The sequence below is a fragment of the Nannospalax galili genome, unplaced genomic scaffold, assembly GCF_000622305.1.
Source record: "Nannospalax galili isolate Female #2095 unplaced genomic scaffold, S.galili_v1.0 scaffold1398, whole genome shotgun sequence".
Taxonomy (NCBI): Eukaryota; Metazoa; Chordata; class Mammalia; order Rodentia; family Spalacidae; genus Nannospalax; species Nannospalax galili.
Window position 1 is genome coordinate 242,452 of NW_008342016.1, and position 16,852 is coordinate 259,303.

The window sequence follows — 16,852 nt, forward strand, 5'->3', positions numbered from 1 at the left end:
AAACTTATTTTTGGGTTATTCTTTACACAATGAATATTACTCTTTACTCTCTCTCTCTCTCAAAATAAATTAATTTTAAAAAAATAAAGTCTTTGAGTAGATAGAGCACAAAGTGTTAGGCTCACCCAAGGCCCAAAGACAGAACTGGGTAATCAAAAAATGTCAGATAGTTATTCTTTACACAATGAATATTACTCTTTACTCTCTCTCTCTCTCAAAATAAATTAATTTTAAAAAAATAAAGTCTTTGAGTAGATAGAGCACAAAGTGTTAGGCTCACCCAAGGCCCAAAGACAGAACTGGGATCTCTAATGCTGAAATCCTGCAAAGTTTTTAATCTAAATGAGAATAACCCAAAAATAAGTTTATCCATATCTTCTCAAATAGAAAGAACATGAGATTCCCAAGAAGATAGTAAGTACAACCTGACCTGCAAATAATTACATGATCAAAGCACAAGAGGCAGAATTGGAAAGAATTACATAGAGAATCTGACAAATTCAAACTGTTGCTCAGGATATTAACATGTATCTCCTGAGGGCACAAGAAAAAAAAGTGTTAAGAGTTTTAGCTGGGGCTGGAGAGATAACTCACTAGTTAAGAGCACTGGCTGCTCTTACAGAGGACCTAGGTTTGATTCCCAGCACCCACATGGCGGCTAACAGCCATCTGTAATTCCAGTTCCAGGGGATGTGACACCCTCTTCTGATGGGCATTGCACAACACAGGTACACTTACATATATGTAGGCAATACACTCATACACATAAAATTAATTAATAAAATTAAAAAATAAAAATAAAAGAGTTTTAGCAACACTACCAAGGAGCCTGATGTAAGGACAAGGAAATAACACACAACTGGGTACACTTAATACATTTATACAAAGTGCACTTACAACATTTATAAAAATTTGCTAAATAATGCAAGATGCCCTCAGCTCCATTCTTAGCACCACATAAAACCAAGCATGGTGGAACACACTTTTGACACCAGCACTCAGGAGATGGAGGCATGAGGATCAGAAGTTCAAATTCATCCTCAGCTATATGGTTAGTTTGAATCCAACCTAAGCTACATAAAACCTTGTCTCAAAAAAAGGGGATGTGGGGGGAGCAAGATTGTTCAATGAGTTGAGGCACTTGCTCACAGGCATAACACCTGAGTTCAGTGCCCAGAGCCCACAAGGTAAGAGGAGATAACTGACTCCCGAGAGCTGTCCTCTAACCTCTGTGGTAATGTGAGCCTGAAATCACATACTAAAGTCTGAATACCCAGCACCCAGGCAAAAAAATCAGGCAAGGCTGCACATGCCTATAACCCCACTGTGGGGATGGAGAAAGGTAAATACCAAGAGCTCCCTAGTGAGTCCTAGCCTGGCCAAAACAGCAGACTTCCAGTTCAATGAAAGAGCTATCTCAAAGCACAAAGACAAGAAGTGATTTAAAATTTGAATTTTAGCCAAGTGTAGTGGCACATGCCTTTAATCCCAGCACTCAGGAGGCAGAGGCAGGTGGATCTCTATGAGATCAACGCTAGCCTGGTCTACATAGCTAGTTCCAGACCAGCTGGGGAGAGGTAGAGGGAGACCTTGTCTCAAAACACCGAAAATTAATTAATTTTAAATTTAAAAAGCTAAATATTAGAAAGCAAAGTGAATTTTAACAACCACTGGAAGAACCAAAACATGGACTATAATCACTTGTCACACAGCAAATAAAACTAGAAACCAACTTAAACAAAACTACAGACATGTAAGCATTTTTACATACTGTTGAGTCAAAGGTTGTTAAAAATCATAATGGGAAAATTTTAAGAATTTAGAATTTAAGCTATATAGAAAAAAATTGTGAGCTACAACCAAACAGTACTTGGAAGGAAATTGCAAGACTTAAAAAGTTATTTTAAAAAAAAATCAAAACTAAACATAAAAAATAGGAAACAAAGAAAATCCAAATCAAGTTGAAAAAAGTACTGTAGACCCCAATCTTAGCTGAAGCAGTATTGGCAACTGATTACTGCTAGGTGAGGAAAAACTGATCTTCCTAAAACAAGGGACTCTAGATAGGCTGACTAGACCTCAGTGGATGGACTTGAACTAGGTAACATCCGGGGACAGTGACTTGACACAGTAGGCCTTAAACACGGGTGACAGAGTATATGGATTCCAGTGGGGGTGGGGGGAGCTATGGGAGGGTGCTAGTGGGGGCAGGGTATAAAGATGATTAAGATTGTTTGAGATGTTTTGTATGAAATACACAAAAATTCAATAAAAATACATTTAAAAAGAAAAAGAAAAAAGAATGAATTAGAAAACAAGGGGAAAAATAAACAAGATCAAAAGTTAGTTTGGGGACTAGCAAACCTACACACGCACATATACACACACACACACACACACACACACACACACACACACACATTTTAAGTTGGTTTTTAGAAAAGGCACTAAAATTAATAATTCTCTGAAAAGACTGATCAAGAAACAACAAATAAAAGCCAGTAATGGGAAGAAAAAGGTCATTTAGTCAGTGAGTATACACTAAAGACAAACAACTTCTTACAAAAAACTGATTTAGATACAGGAGAAATGGCTCAGTGGCTAAGAGCACTGGCTGCTCTTGCAGAGCACCTAGTTTAGATTCCCAGAACAACACAGTGGCTAACAACCATCCATAACTCCAGTTCCAGGAGAATCCGATGCCCTGTTCTGACCTCTGCAGGCACTGCACAACACAAGTGCACTTACACACAGGCAATATACTCATACACATGAAATAAAAATTATATACATACATATATAAAGACCTACAGTTCTAAAGAAAATGAATAAGTAAATAACTGATTTCTTTTTAAGTAACCCACAAAAAAAGAGAAAATGCATGGGGCACAGGTAGCTTAGAAGAAAGTTTTATTAAAAGTTTACCAAAATTTGGTTGGGGTGATGGCTCAGCAAGTAAAAAGACTTGCTGCACAAGTCTGACAATCTGAGTTTGACCCCTGGAACCCAATCTAATAAGCCAGGGAGGTGGCACACATCTGTAATCCCAGTATATGTACTTTGAGATGGGAGGCATAGTCAGGAGAATCATCTAGTCTGGAATACATCACATATCAACAGAAGCAACCAACCCCTAAAAGTTGTCTACTGACGTCCTTTACATACATACACACACACACACACACACACACACACACACACACACAAGCATGCTAATGAAGGTTTGGTTTCAGGTGAATCTATTTGTGGCAGAAGCTGAGCAGATCAATAGTAACAGAATGTTATTGCCTTTCACATAAAGTTGGATGATTACCTCACAGCATGTATAAAAATAACTGAAAAGCTGAGGATGGTGGCTCACACTTTTAATTCCCAGCATTCAAGAGACAGATTCAGGCAGATCTCATGAGATCAAGGTCAGCCTGGTCTACGTAGAGAGCCCTAGGCCAACTGAATCTACAGGGAGACCCTATCTCAAAAAAAAAAAAAAAAAAAAAAAAAAAACACCTCAAAGTGAATCAAAAGCTCAGTGTGAGAGTTAAAAATGTAAAATTTGGGGCTAAAGAGATACCTCAGCAGTTAACTGCACTGGCTGCTCTTGCAGAGGACCTGTGTTCTGTTCCTAACATGCACATTATAGCTAATAACCATCCAATCCATAACCCCCTTCCAGGGGATCCAGCGTCCCCTTCTGGTCTCTGTGTGGGCACTACACACACTTGGTGCACTTAACATACATGCAGGCAAAACATTCGTACACACAAAATATTAACTAAAAATGAAATTCTGAGGGGAAAATATAGGTTTAAATGTTTAGGGCACTAGATTAAACGACAGATATTGCGTGAAAAACATCAGCAGCAAATGAAAAATAATAAATGAGAACTCATCAAAATCTAAAATCCTGATCCTTAAAAACACACTTTAATCCCAGCACTCGGGAGACAGAGGCAGGTGGATCTCTGTGAGTTCAAGGACAGCCTGGTCTACATAGTGAGTTCTAGGACAGCTGGGACTACAGGGAGACCCTGTCTCAAAAAGACTGAAAAAAAAAAATCTGAAATAAGTGAAAAGTCAACTTACAGAAGAGTGGGAAATACCTTCAAATTCCTTATCTGGTGAGTCTAGTATTCAGAATATATAAAAAGCCCTTAAGATTCAACAAAAAGGGGCTAGAGAAAGGTTTCAACAGTTAAGGGCACATATTGCTCTTGCAGAGGACCCGAGTTTATTCCCAGCACCATGGCTTGTGGTTTATAACCACCCGTTTAACTCCTGCTCCAGGGGCTCTGATACCCTGTTCTGGCCTCCAAGGACACCTGCATTTATGTGCACATACCACCAGAGAGACACGTACAAACACATATAATTAAAAAAAAATTTTAAGTCAACAAAAAGGTCCAATTAAAAATAGACAATAATAGGGGGCTGGAGAGATGGCTCAGTGGTTAAGAACACTGATTGTTCTTGCAGAAGACCCGGGTTTGAATCCCAGCACCCACATGGCAGCTAACAACTGTCCGTAACTCCAGTCCCAGGGGATCTGACAGCCTCTTCTGTCCTCCACGGGCATTTGCACGACATGGGTGGACTTGCCTACATGCAGGCAATACATGCATACACATAAAATTAAAATAATAAATTTTTTAAAAAAGAAATAAAAATAAGCCAGGCGTGTTGACACATGCCTTTAATCCCAGCACTTAGGAGGCAGAGACAGGCAGATCTCTATGAGTTTGAGGACAACCTGGTCTACATAGAGAGCTCCAGGCCAGCCAGGTCTACATAGTGAGAGCCTGTGAATCCAGGCCAGCTGCAGTTACAGGGAGACCTTGTCTCATAAAGACATAAATAAATAAATTAAATAAATAAATAAATAGAAATAAAACTACTTAGATGGCGCATGCCTTTAATCCCAGCACTTGGGAGTCAGAGGCAGGCTGAGCTCTGTGAATTCAAGGCCAGCCTGGTGTACATAGTGAGTTCCAGGCCAGCTGGGGCTACAGGGAGACCCTGTCTCAAAAAGACCCCCCCCAAAAAAAGGCAATGAGGAGCTGGAGAGATGGCTCAGTAGTTAAGAGCACTGGCTACTCTTGCAGAGAACCTGGGTTCAATTCCAGCACCCACATGGCCCCTAACAACCATCTGTAACTCCAGTTCCATAGGAATCTGAAGCCCCTTTCTTACCTCTACAGGCACTGCATTACACAGGTATATTTTCATACATACATTCATACATTCAGACAATACACTCATAAAATAAAATAAAAATAATAAAATATGTTTTTAAAAAATAAGTAATGAGGGCTGGAGAGATGACTCAACAGTTAAGAGTGCTTACACCTCAAAGGACCAGAGTTAGGTTCACAACACCAAGGTCAGGTGGCTCAAGACCGCCTATAACTCCAGCTCCAGGGGACCCAACACCTCTGGCCTCTGCAAGCACCAACACATACACAAATCACACATAGATACCGACATATGTAATGAAAAATAAAGTAAAATGTTTAAAAATAGACAATAAGGGCTTGCAAGATGGTTCAGTGAATAAAAGCACTTGTCATGCAAGCCTCATGATCTAGTTCAATCCTAGAACCCACATAAATGTAGAAGTAGAAAAGTGACTCCACATAGTTGTCCTCTGACCTCCACACCTCCACACTCATGCACACACACACACACAAGTACACCATACACACACAATAAATGTTTTTAATTAAAATTTAAAATTAGATCATGAAACCAGCAGTATCTGCTATATGAGTAACTATAGGTGGGAAGGTAAGAGGCTGTATTAGTTACTTTTCTATTGCTGTGATAAAACACCATGACCAAGGGAACTTATAAAGAGTTTATTTGAGCTTATGGTTCCAGAGGAATCAGAGTTCATCATGGCAAGGAGGCATGGTAACAAAAGATGGCTAAAACAGAAAGAGGAGCAAACGCTCACATCTTTAAGCAGGCACAGGAAGCAGAGCACAACTGGAAATCGGCAAGGCTTAAGAACGCTCAAAGCTGCCCCTAGTGACGTGCTTCCTCCAGCAAGGGCACACCTTCTAAGACCTCCCAAAACAGCATCACCAACTGGGGACAAAAAAAAGGTCCATATACTTGGAGCCTAAGGGGGACATTCTCATTCAAACCACCATAGATGCTAAAAAGGAATTTTGCTGGGAAGACTAGTCTCTACAAATAAAACACCAAGCATAGTTAAGGGTAGGAGGACAGGACATTAAAATCATAGTTTGCATATCTGACTCAGAAGCACTAAGCCTTCTCAACCCTGCCATTTGGTTCACAGAATAATGGAAGCCAGATCATTACCTTCTGGACAATATGTGAAAACACTTCTCTGAGAGATGTAACCAGAACAAAAATCTAAACAGACAACACAAGTCTTCTCAATAATCTACCTACCTAAAATCACATTATATGAAAACTCAGCATCTTACTACCATGCATCCAGAATTATCAGACATCTGAGAAATGCCTCTCATGTGGAAGCTAGAGACCAAACAATAGGTAATCAATCTCAGAAGAGATATTATCTAGAGGGAAATTTTCTTAAAATATAAGCATCATTAATACATGAGCAGAATTAGTTGTCTCAGTGATTCATAAAAAGAATGTCATAAAATAAACTTATATGTTTATGAATTTTCAGAATAATCCGAATAGTACATGATGAAATATTTCAACTATTCTATTTTATCTGCCACAAAAAAGTAAATTTTAGCTTGTTTCTTTTTTACTCAAAGCACTACCCACTAAATATGTAACACCTAAATAAAACATTATAAAATAAAGTTCATATACTTGTTCAAGGCAGCAGGTTATCCAATACCTTGACTCTTCTTTTCAAAAGTATTGATGAGAGCTGGAGAGATAGCTGCTCTTCCAGAAGACCTAGGGTTCAGTTCCCAGAACCCATATGGCAGTTAACCACTGTACATAACTCCATTTTCAGGGGATCTGACAAACCCTCTTCTGACATCTACAGGCACTTTACAACACAGGTGCATTTACATGCAAGAAATATACTCATACACATAAAAAAATTAAAATAATAAATAAAATTCTTAAAAATCCAAAGTATTGATGGAATAATTCAAATGAAATGCCACATAACAGTGGAAAAAAATGCAAGTGACTGAAACCAATGAGCTAGAGACAAAAATGACACAGATAAATTTATACAAGAGATTTTCAGCAAGAAAAATAGGAAGCAACAAAACTTACAACACATACAAAAAAAATTTAATTCCCAGTAGTTTAAAAGAGTCACTATAGAAAATGATTCTTCTCTCTTTTGAAAAGAGCCACCATAATTCCAACACTGCCATTAACAAAGATAAGCTTTTATGGACCTCAATGTCCTCAAACATAAAATGCAACAATGAATGAATAGGGAGTGTCCAGCTGTTGGTTTGTTCTTTCACTGTCATCCTACTAGTGTCTTCGTTTTAAGAGAGAAGATGCCCATTAAGGACTATCTGAGAGGTACGGAGGGAAGCAAAGGGAACCACCTGCACTCTCAGGGCTTTCTCATTTGCTGTCCCACCTCCTCCTTCCAGTGAAGGCCACTTTCACAGAATTGAACTACAACTTAAAGGCCAAGTTCAACAGTAAGAATCGTTTATTCTCTTTTAAATTCTCATCACAAAAATAAAAAGAAATTAATTTTTAGGGGCTGGAGAAATAACTCAGTGGATAAAGTGTTTGCTGTAGAAGCATGAGGACCTGAGTTCAGATCCCCAACACCCATGTAAAAACAAAAAAGAGGCTAGATGCAGGTATCTGCCACTCCAGTGCTGGGAGGCTGAGACAGGCAGGCTCTGGGGATCCACGGGTCAGCCAGTCTAGCCAAAACAAGGTGCTCCAGATTCAATGAGAGATTGTGTCTTTAAAGCCTGGTCTACATAGCAAGTTCCAGACCAGCTGGGGCTACAGGGAGACCCTATCTCAAAAACACCACCAAAAGAAAAAAAGAAAAGAAGCCATCCCAGTGTCTACCTCTGGCCTTCACATACACCTGCACTCATGAACACGCCCACACCCACACCCACACCCCCCCCACACACAAACTTTTTAGAGTATAACAAATATTAACTGCCTACAAAGTGCCTGACACCACTATAGATTCTGAAGATACAATAGTTTTAATTTAACCAACCACTTTCACTATTATTCTTCCAAAAGGTTTTTCTCTTACCTTTTGGTAAATAAATAACTTCAGGATAATAATTTAGGACTGGTGAGATGGCTCAGCAGTCAAGATGCTTGTCACTAAGCCTGACAACCTGAGTCCAGGACCCACACAGAATGAGAGAACTGACTCCCAAAGGTTGTCCTCTGACTTCAACACATGCACCATGGCATGTGAACATTCATACACATATGCAGACACATACACACACTCATTCACACACAAAAATACCAATAAACAAGTAAGCATTAAAAAAAAATTTTAAAGAAATTCAATTAGTAAAATCAGTTAATCTACTTAGTGTCCCTTAAATCTAAAAGATGAAACGAAAAAAAACAAAAAAGTCAATAGTCACTTCCTAATTGGGCTCTGTAAGAACAGAAACATCTGTCAATTTTCCAGACACTAAAAATAAGATACCAAAGGAGCTGAATGCTATATTTCACATAAAAAATAAAGTTTCAAAAATTGAATTTTGCTGGACATGGTGGTACATGTTTGATCTCTGACTTCAAGGACAGCCTGGTCTACATAGAAAGTTCCAGGCCAGCTGGGGAGACCCTGTCTCAAAAAAAAAAAAAACAACTAAATTTGACATAGAAACAACAGTCTTCACGGATATAGTATTTTCAGAGTGAAAACATTACTAGATGGATATAATGCCCCTCACATAAAATTGCAAAAATTGATTTATAAGGAAATGAGTTTTAGTTTCGCACCAAGAGTATTTGTCATTTGTTATTACTGCTTTTAGCACACTTTTTAAAAATACAGGTTTTCAGAGGCTTGAGAAATGACTCAGCAGTTGAGAGCACTTGCTGATCTTGTAGAGCACTGGAGTTTGATTCTCAGCACCCTCATCAGGCAGCTCACAACCACTTCTAACACCAGCTCCAGGAGACATGATGTCCTCTTCTGACATCCATGGATGAACTCACATGCCCATATACATACACACACATAAACACAAATTAAAATTTAAATCTTTGAAAATAGTATTCTTGTCGGGCATGGTAGATCACTAATCCCAGCAAACAGGTGAAAGGAACAGGAAGATCTCTATGAGTTTGAGACCAGCCTGGTCTAAACAGAGTTTCAGGCTAGTCAGGTCTATAAAGTGAGACCCTATCTCAACAAAATTTTTTTCAAACTGCTAGTAAACATAGCAATTCAGAAATATATCCAGGAAACTATGAGAGCCAGAGAGCCAAGCAAAGTGACACACACCTATAACCTCAACATGTGACAGATGAAAGAGAAGGATCAGGAGTTCAAGGCTAGCTTCAGCTATACAGTGAGTTTGAGGCTGGCCTAGACTACCTGAGACCCTGTCTCCAAAAAAAAACCAATAGAGATAAGGTTCAGTAGGTAAAGTGTTTGATGCACAAACATAGAACATGAGTTTGGTAGATCTCTAGCACCCTCATAAAAGCCAGGAGCAGTGATATGCACTTATAACTCCAGCACTGGAGGGTGAAGTCAGGTAAATCCCAGGGAGAGTTCACTTGGAAGCTAGTCTACCCAAATGGCAGGTTCTAGGTTCAGTGAGAGATTCTGTCTCAAAAACTAAAGTGAGTGACAGAAGACAGTGATTAAGGAAGACATTCCAATATCAACCTTTAATCTACAGATATGCCCACACAGCTGGGCACATCTATGCACATCTGATATCGCAATTTATTTTCTTAAACTTGTGCCTCCTCTACTGCTCCAAAAGTAGAATAACACAAAAATCAAGCCTCAAATTCAACTGATCAAACAGGAACTATATTTCTCGTTTTTAATTTAGTGGTCATGTCTTATAAAATGTATTTGTAGCCAGGCGTGGTGCACATGCCTTTAATCCCAGCACTCGGGAGGCAGAGGCAAGTGGATCTCTGTGAGTTCAAGGCCAGCCTGGTCTACGAAGTAAGTTCCAGGCCAGCTGGGGTTACAAGGAGACCCTGTCTCAAAAAGACCAAAAAATAAAATAAAATAATAAAATAAAATGTATTTGTATCAGGTTGACATCAAAGTTTCTGTATTGTTTTATGAAGTAGGATCTCACCAGGTAGCCCAATCTAGCCTTAAATTAAGATCCTTCTGCCTCTACCTCTGGAATGCTGATATCATATGCAGCTGCCACTACATCCAGCTTAACAACAAATTTTGATAAACATTTTGAGAACATAAATCTCAAATTATTTTTTAGAAACTTTAAAAGAGTAACTTCTCTCAAATTAAGTATACTTTAATGAGAATATACGTGTTATAACTGAAGTTTTTCTACATAAACACAAACTATTCTATAATAACATTAATCATTTTGATGGACTTACAAGGCTGTATATCTGTCCATTGCAGACTGCACATCTCTGCGGTAAACTGTTCGAAGAATGACCATGACGGGGTCAAATTCCTGATCCCAGACTTCAGCTATTAGGCAAAAGAGAATAGAAATAGAAATCTGACTTCTTAGGAATAAAGCCAAGTTCTGGTTACTTATTACATTAAGTATATTTTAAATTCAAAGAATGGAATAATGGATTTGATTAATTTGCCTTAGTAAGATCTTGAGTTTGTGACTACTTTTATGAAGTCAAAAAAATCATAATTTAGCATTAGGAATGTTCTCTTAGGGTCCACAAGCCCCAGCAAGCAAAATTCTTATAACAACAATATCCCATCATAAAAGTTTAGAGCTGGAGAGATAGCTCAGTGCTTAAGAGCACTGGCTGCTCTTGCAGAGGACCTGGGTTCAATTCCCAGCACCCACATGGCAGCTAACAACCATCTGTAACTCCAGTTACAAGGGATCCAACACCCTCTTCTGACCTCCATGGGCACTGCACAACATAGGCACACTTACATACATTCAGGCAAAACACTCACACACATAAAATAATATGAATAAATCAAAATAGAAAAGCCATTTTTAAAACAACAAAAACTTCCCACTGCCAGAGAGCTCCAGACTAGCTTGATAAGTTAGTCAAATCCTGTCCACTTGGCATAACCCAGCTTTGGAACCAGTTCCACTGGTGCTGCTCCGGGGCCCATATCTACCCTGCCTAACTAGACCTGTCTACCTCATTTCAATCGTCCCACCTTGGGACTAGGCCCCTTCAGCTGCTGGAGAGCTCCCAACTAGCCTGACAAGTGTACCTCTCATCACTCATCAAAGAAGCTTCTTTTTGCAACAGATAGAGACTATTACAAAGTTCCATAACTGATCAAATGCATAGAATAAGTATCTATGAGGTTCCCAGCGCTAAGTGACACACCTACAATGCAACTTCTATACCTAAGGCTTAGGGAACAGAGAGAAGAAAGAATATTAATGCACCTCTAAATTCTCACCAGTGAAGCTTCCTCATGCAACAGAGGGTGATTGACACAGAAAGTCACAACCGGACAAAGCTCAGAGAAGAGACTGCGGAGTCATATCCCTGAAGGGACACCTATATCAACCTCTGCCACCCAAGGCTCAGGGACCATTGCTAAAGAAGGGGCAGAAAGATAGTAAGAACGAGGGTGGTGGATGACCACAAAGAAACAGTGTTTCAGACAGATGGGAAGTTCCTCATGTGAACTTACAGCAATGGTGACAGTATGCACAAGACCCAGGCAAGCTCAAGTTAGACAAAATCCCAGAATAGTAATGGGGAAGAAGCCCCAACCTTAGCTGAGGAACTATTAGGAGAGGGAAGGTAGGTTTTTCTTCTAAGGATGTGACGTGAAATAGGTTAACCAGGCTCAAGTGGATGGATGCACAGCAAAGGAATTTAAAGACACAAACTTGGCTGGACAGCCCTTATAAACTCCAGCAAGAGTGGATGGGGGCTATAAAAGGAGTGCAGATAGGGGAGGGGGGTGTCTAAATATGATCAAAATATATTATATGAAATTCAAAAGGAGTTAATTAAAAATTATGAAGAAAAAACCTTAATGAGCAGCTGATTTACAAGGTCAAATTATACACTTCTTTTCTGCCCCTCAGCTAAAATCAATTATCATTCTCCTTACCTCCTGTACAGTTAAGAATCCTGTACAGTTAAGAATCATGGTGGCACACGCCTTTAATCCCAGCACTCGGGAGACAGAGGCAGGCGGATCTGTGAGTTCAAGGCCAGCCTGGTCTACATAGTGAGTTCCAGGACAGCTGGTGCTACAGGGAGACCCTGTCGCAAAAAGACCAAAAAAAATCACTATCCCACAGATAATGTGTATACAGTTGTTAATACACAAGATTATTTTAAGTATTAAGCACATATACAGTATTTTAAGTTATATAATTAACATGTAATTTTAAGATTTAATAAAATACAAATAAAACTCACAGCCTCACTAATAATCATGTTTAAGATGGACACTTAAAAGAAATTAACCCATTGCTAGGTGTGGTGTCACACGCCTGTAGTCCCAGCACTTGGGAGGCAGAAGCAGGCGGAACTCTGTGAGTTCAAGGCCAGCCTGATCAACATAGTGAGTTCCAGGCCAGCTGGGGCTGCAGGAAGACCCTGTTTCAAAAAGACCAAAAAAAAAAAAGGAAGGGAAAAAGAAAAGAAATTAACCCATTGAAGAAAATACTGAAATGCTAAATATGCAACAGTACAGCTATTTAGATGTGACAAATGTCTAAAAGGTGGCCTGAAGAGAATAATTTAGAAACCACTGCCAAGAATGTCTCTTTCCTAGATTAAGTGCTTTTCTCACTTCTCATTCTCTCTAGCAAAATTCTTAACATATGAAAAGACAATACAGAGCTTAAGCTAATTTCAACTTTCCAGCTCAAGAAACCATTATTTATCTTGAACTTTACTGTACATAACAACCATTTACGGAGCTTGTTTAACAAGAGATTGCTAGATTGTACCCACAGAGAATCTGATGAAAACAGAAACAGGATGAGGCAAAGAACATGAGTTTGTGACAAGGCCTGCCAGTGAGTCTGGCAGAGATAGCCCTCATACCACACTGTGGTAAGCATTGATTTACGCAGAAATGCCATTCTACTCCTAAGTTCATGTAAATTTCAGACACAACATGTTCTTCATATAATGAAGACATACTCTGCTTTTCCTTTAATGGAATATATTCCACCCAGAGATTCTGGATTATTCCTGTTACTTATGAACTCCATAAGAAAACATACATCATAAAGCTTTTCTTCTGCGCTTTGTCAAATCCAGTACATGCTATTATATAACTTCAAAATGCATACAGGACTTTCATTTAGGCAATAAAAATGTTGAAAAGATCAGGAGCACATAACTGCAAGCCCCTTCAAAGTTTTAATGTGAAAACAAGTATCAGTTTTGTTTAAAAAAAAAAAAAAAAAAAAAAAACTCTCAGTGAATCAAAATCTTACCTATTTCTCACTCTTGTCAATCATATCATCTATGAATGCAGGAGGCAAATCTTAGAAAACCAATCATTTTAAGGAAAAAGAAAAGGCTTCCTGTGTTTAAATAGATTCAAATTGTAAAAGTTGTCAGCATTCTATATAGATTTTAATTTCAACTGTCTCAGCATTCTATATAGATTTTAATTTCAACTATCTCAAGTTAAAAGTTAGTAAAAACTGTTTCAAATTCAAATTCAGACAGATACATTTTTGTTTTATAATTCATGGTTTGTTTCTGGTTTTGGTCAACTACAAAAATAAACTAAATTTTATAATTTAATCATTTAAGAAGGCCAATGTAACACAAACCCATGTATTTTTAAATAAATGGAAGCAGCATCACTATTTACCATGAAAAACATAAATTTGTAAGTTCGTTCACAGAAGAAAACCAAATAAAAAACTGAATAAAATGCATTTTTGGGCTCAGTCAGTAAAATGCTTGCCTTGACAGCACAAAGACCTGAGTTCAGTCCCAGAACCCACATTAAAAAGACAGGCATGGTGGCATGTGCTTGTAATCCCAGGGCTGCGGGGGTGGTGATGAGTAGATCTCTGGGGCTCTCTGGCCAACCAGTTCAACCTATTAGGTAAGTTCTAGGTTCAATGAAGACCCCATCTCAAAAAAGGAATGACACCAAATGACACCAAGGTTGACCTCTGACTCCACACACATCTGCAGCTACCCACACACATGTACACCCATACCAATACACATTCATACTAAAAAATTTTTTCTTTCATTTTCTACAAGAATTCACCTTCAAAGCATGGAGAGTTGAAAGAATGCATTGATGTATGTAAACATACCTTTGGGAGTATACATGCCTTGTTGCATTGAACCTCCAGGTTCAAAAACAGGAGCCTTAAAATCCGCTACAGCTGATAAAACTGATTCAAAGCTATAACTTCCAGGGATAATGCCACTTTTGGGGTTGGGATTTTCTGGAATATGATTTACGTGTCAAGAAAAAAATACTAATGACTAGAGCCAATTTCAAAGCCTTTGCAAATTTCTAAGAGATTTTACTAAACTAAGAGAATGACTGGCTGTAATGCATAAAGTTGACCACAAGAGGGCCAGATAACAGGTCAGTAATAAGTATTGCAACTTCTTTTTCAATAATTTAAATCTGGAAGCCAACTAATAAGCTAAATGATGAAACAGTCCTCCTATATATTCCCCCCCCCATATAAATTCATCAAATTTCAATAAAAGTAAGGAAGACAATTTTAAACTGATCTCCATATCAATCACTGTGTAAATAATGTTGCACCTTTCCTCAGAAAACCAGAAAAAATAGACTAAAACTTTGAGATTTTTATGAGTCTTTTTAAAACATTACTTTTCCAAAATCAAAATCTTCCCTAAACAAAAAGTGGGTTTTAGGCAAAGAAAAAGTGGCAAAACAAAGATTTCTCTCTGCTGCATATTAAGTTATATAATTATTAAATTCAGTTATAGTACACATTTTTGCTCTGTAACAGCACTGATACAGTCTATAAGTGTTGAATGTAATCATCAGACAAGGGGCTGAGGATATGACTCAGTGACAGGATACCTGCCTGGTTTGTGCAAGGCCTTAGATTTAATCCCCAGCACCAGGAGAAAAAAAAAGTCAGACAATATTAAATTGATACTACTCATAAAAATCTTCAAAGTAGGCAATGAAGTATTCTAAGTCCTTTCACAAATCAAAATTTCAGTCAATTCTTCCAACCATAAGATAAATTTAGTCATATAAAAATAACTCTAGAATCTTTATCTACACTTTCATTAGCCATTAACTTGCTGGTGTGCTGACATAGGCCTATGATATCAGCAATGGAAGGCAGAGGCAGGAGGCTGGCTGCCAAGTTCAAGGCCAGCTTGGTCTACATAGTGAGTTCCAGGTCAACAGGGCTGCATAGCAAGATGCTGCCTCCAAACAAAATGAAAATAATTAATACAGTAATTAAATATTATTAACTAAAAAAAAAGAAAGTATCTAGTGAATGTACAGTTCTATACAAAGAATCACTGCTTTCCAATTGATAAAATAATAATCCATAAACTTAAAAATTCTTTATTCCTGGAGCTAGAAAGATGACTCAGTGGTTAAGAGCACTAGCTGTTCTTGCATAAGACCCGGATTTGAATCCCAGCACCCACATGGCAGCTAATAACCTTCCATAACTCCAATTCCAGGGGCTGCACCATCCTCTTTGTCCTCCGCAGGCATTGCATGACATGGTGCACTAACACACATGCAGGCAATACACTCATACACATAACACTGATCTCACAACAACAACAAAAATTTTTACAAATGTTTAAAGCCCTAGTAATGACTATTATAAAGTATCTCTCTAAGTATTAAATATGTATTCCAGCATGGCTACAGAGAGAAAGGAGCTCTAACTACCTTTTACAAAGTACCCATGTCCAAAACTATTAGTCTTAAAGCCAACCTTGAGGTATAAGAAAATCTTCCCAGGAAGTGACAAGAGGTAAAAATGCATACCACCTCCATTCTTCTTTTTCAACGTTATTTCTCGTTAAAAAAATAATAATAAATCTTTAAAATGTGAGATGCTTTTAATCCATAAAAGTAATTTTTTTAGCTCTTACCACTAACATAAAATTAGATTTTTAAAGGATATGAGGTCCAGCAAAGAGCTGTGTGTCCTGTCATTCATACACAACTGGGCTACCATCTCTGCTCTGAGAATCTCATCATCAGACATTCCTGAAATTATTAAAAACAGAATTAATCTCTATATATAAATTAGAAAGAACTTATCACACATTTTATTAAGAGGTTCTACCAAATATGAGAAATTTCAGGTTAAAGAGTAAAAAAGGAATGCAAGGCTTCACATTTAGCTATAGTCTTACTACCTCGATATTCACAGTTCCTTTAAGCAACGGATTTTTTTTAAAGACTATGCTAACAGATGTACTAATTATATATGTCAAAAATTTTAAAGTATATTTAAATATATTCACATCCTTTTCCTTTTTTCATAAACCAGATACTAACAGAGGGATAGGAGAAAAGAGAGAAACAGTCACTATCATCATTAGATTTACCTAAATGTAAACGAAGACTCAAAAGAATCACAAGAAACGTAAGTGCGCCTTCTAACATTGATCTCTCATGCTCTGCATCAAGTACTGTATTCTGATGTTGAGAAGCCATTGTCAATAAGTCTACCACCTTAAATCTAGGAGAAGAAATATTTCAAATACATTTTTAGAAGATAAAACAAAATCAAGT

At 38.0% G+C, this 16,852-nt stretch overlaps 1 protein-coding gene across 4 annotated transcripts in view; it reads right to left on the minus strand.

The window, feature by feature from the left end:
- The window catches only part of Ubr3 (ubiquitin protein ligase E3 component n-recognin 3), a 219,890-nt gene that overhangs the window by 123,612 nt on the left and 79,426 nt on the right, over positions 1-16,852 (minus strand). For all 4 annotated transcript variants that reach the window (XM_029565777.1, XM_029565774.1, XM_029565775.1 and 1 more), the window contains exons 16-19: positions 16,666-16,799; positions 16,236-16,321; positions 14,403-14,544; positions 10,525-10,621 (exon numbers count right to left, since the gene is read on the minus strand). In XM_029565777.1, coding sequence (XP_029421637.1) covers positions 10,525-10,621; positions 14,403-14,544; positions 16,236-16,321; positions 16,666-16,799 — 459 coding nt within the window. The remainder of the gene's footprint in view (positions 1-10,524; positions 10,622-14,402; positions 14,545-16,235; positions 16,322-16,665; positions 16,800-16,852) is intronic.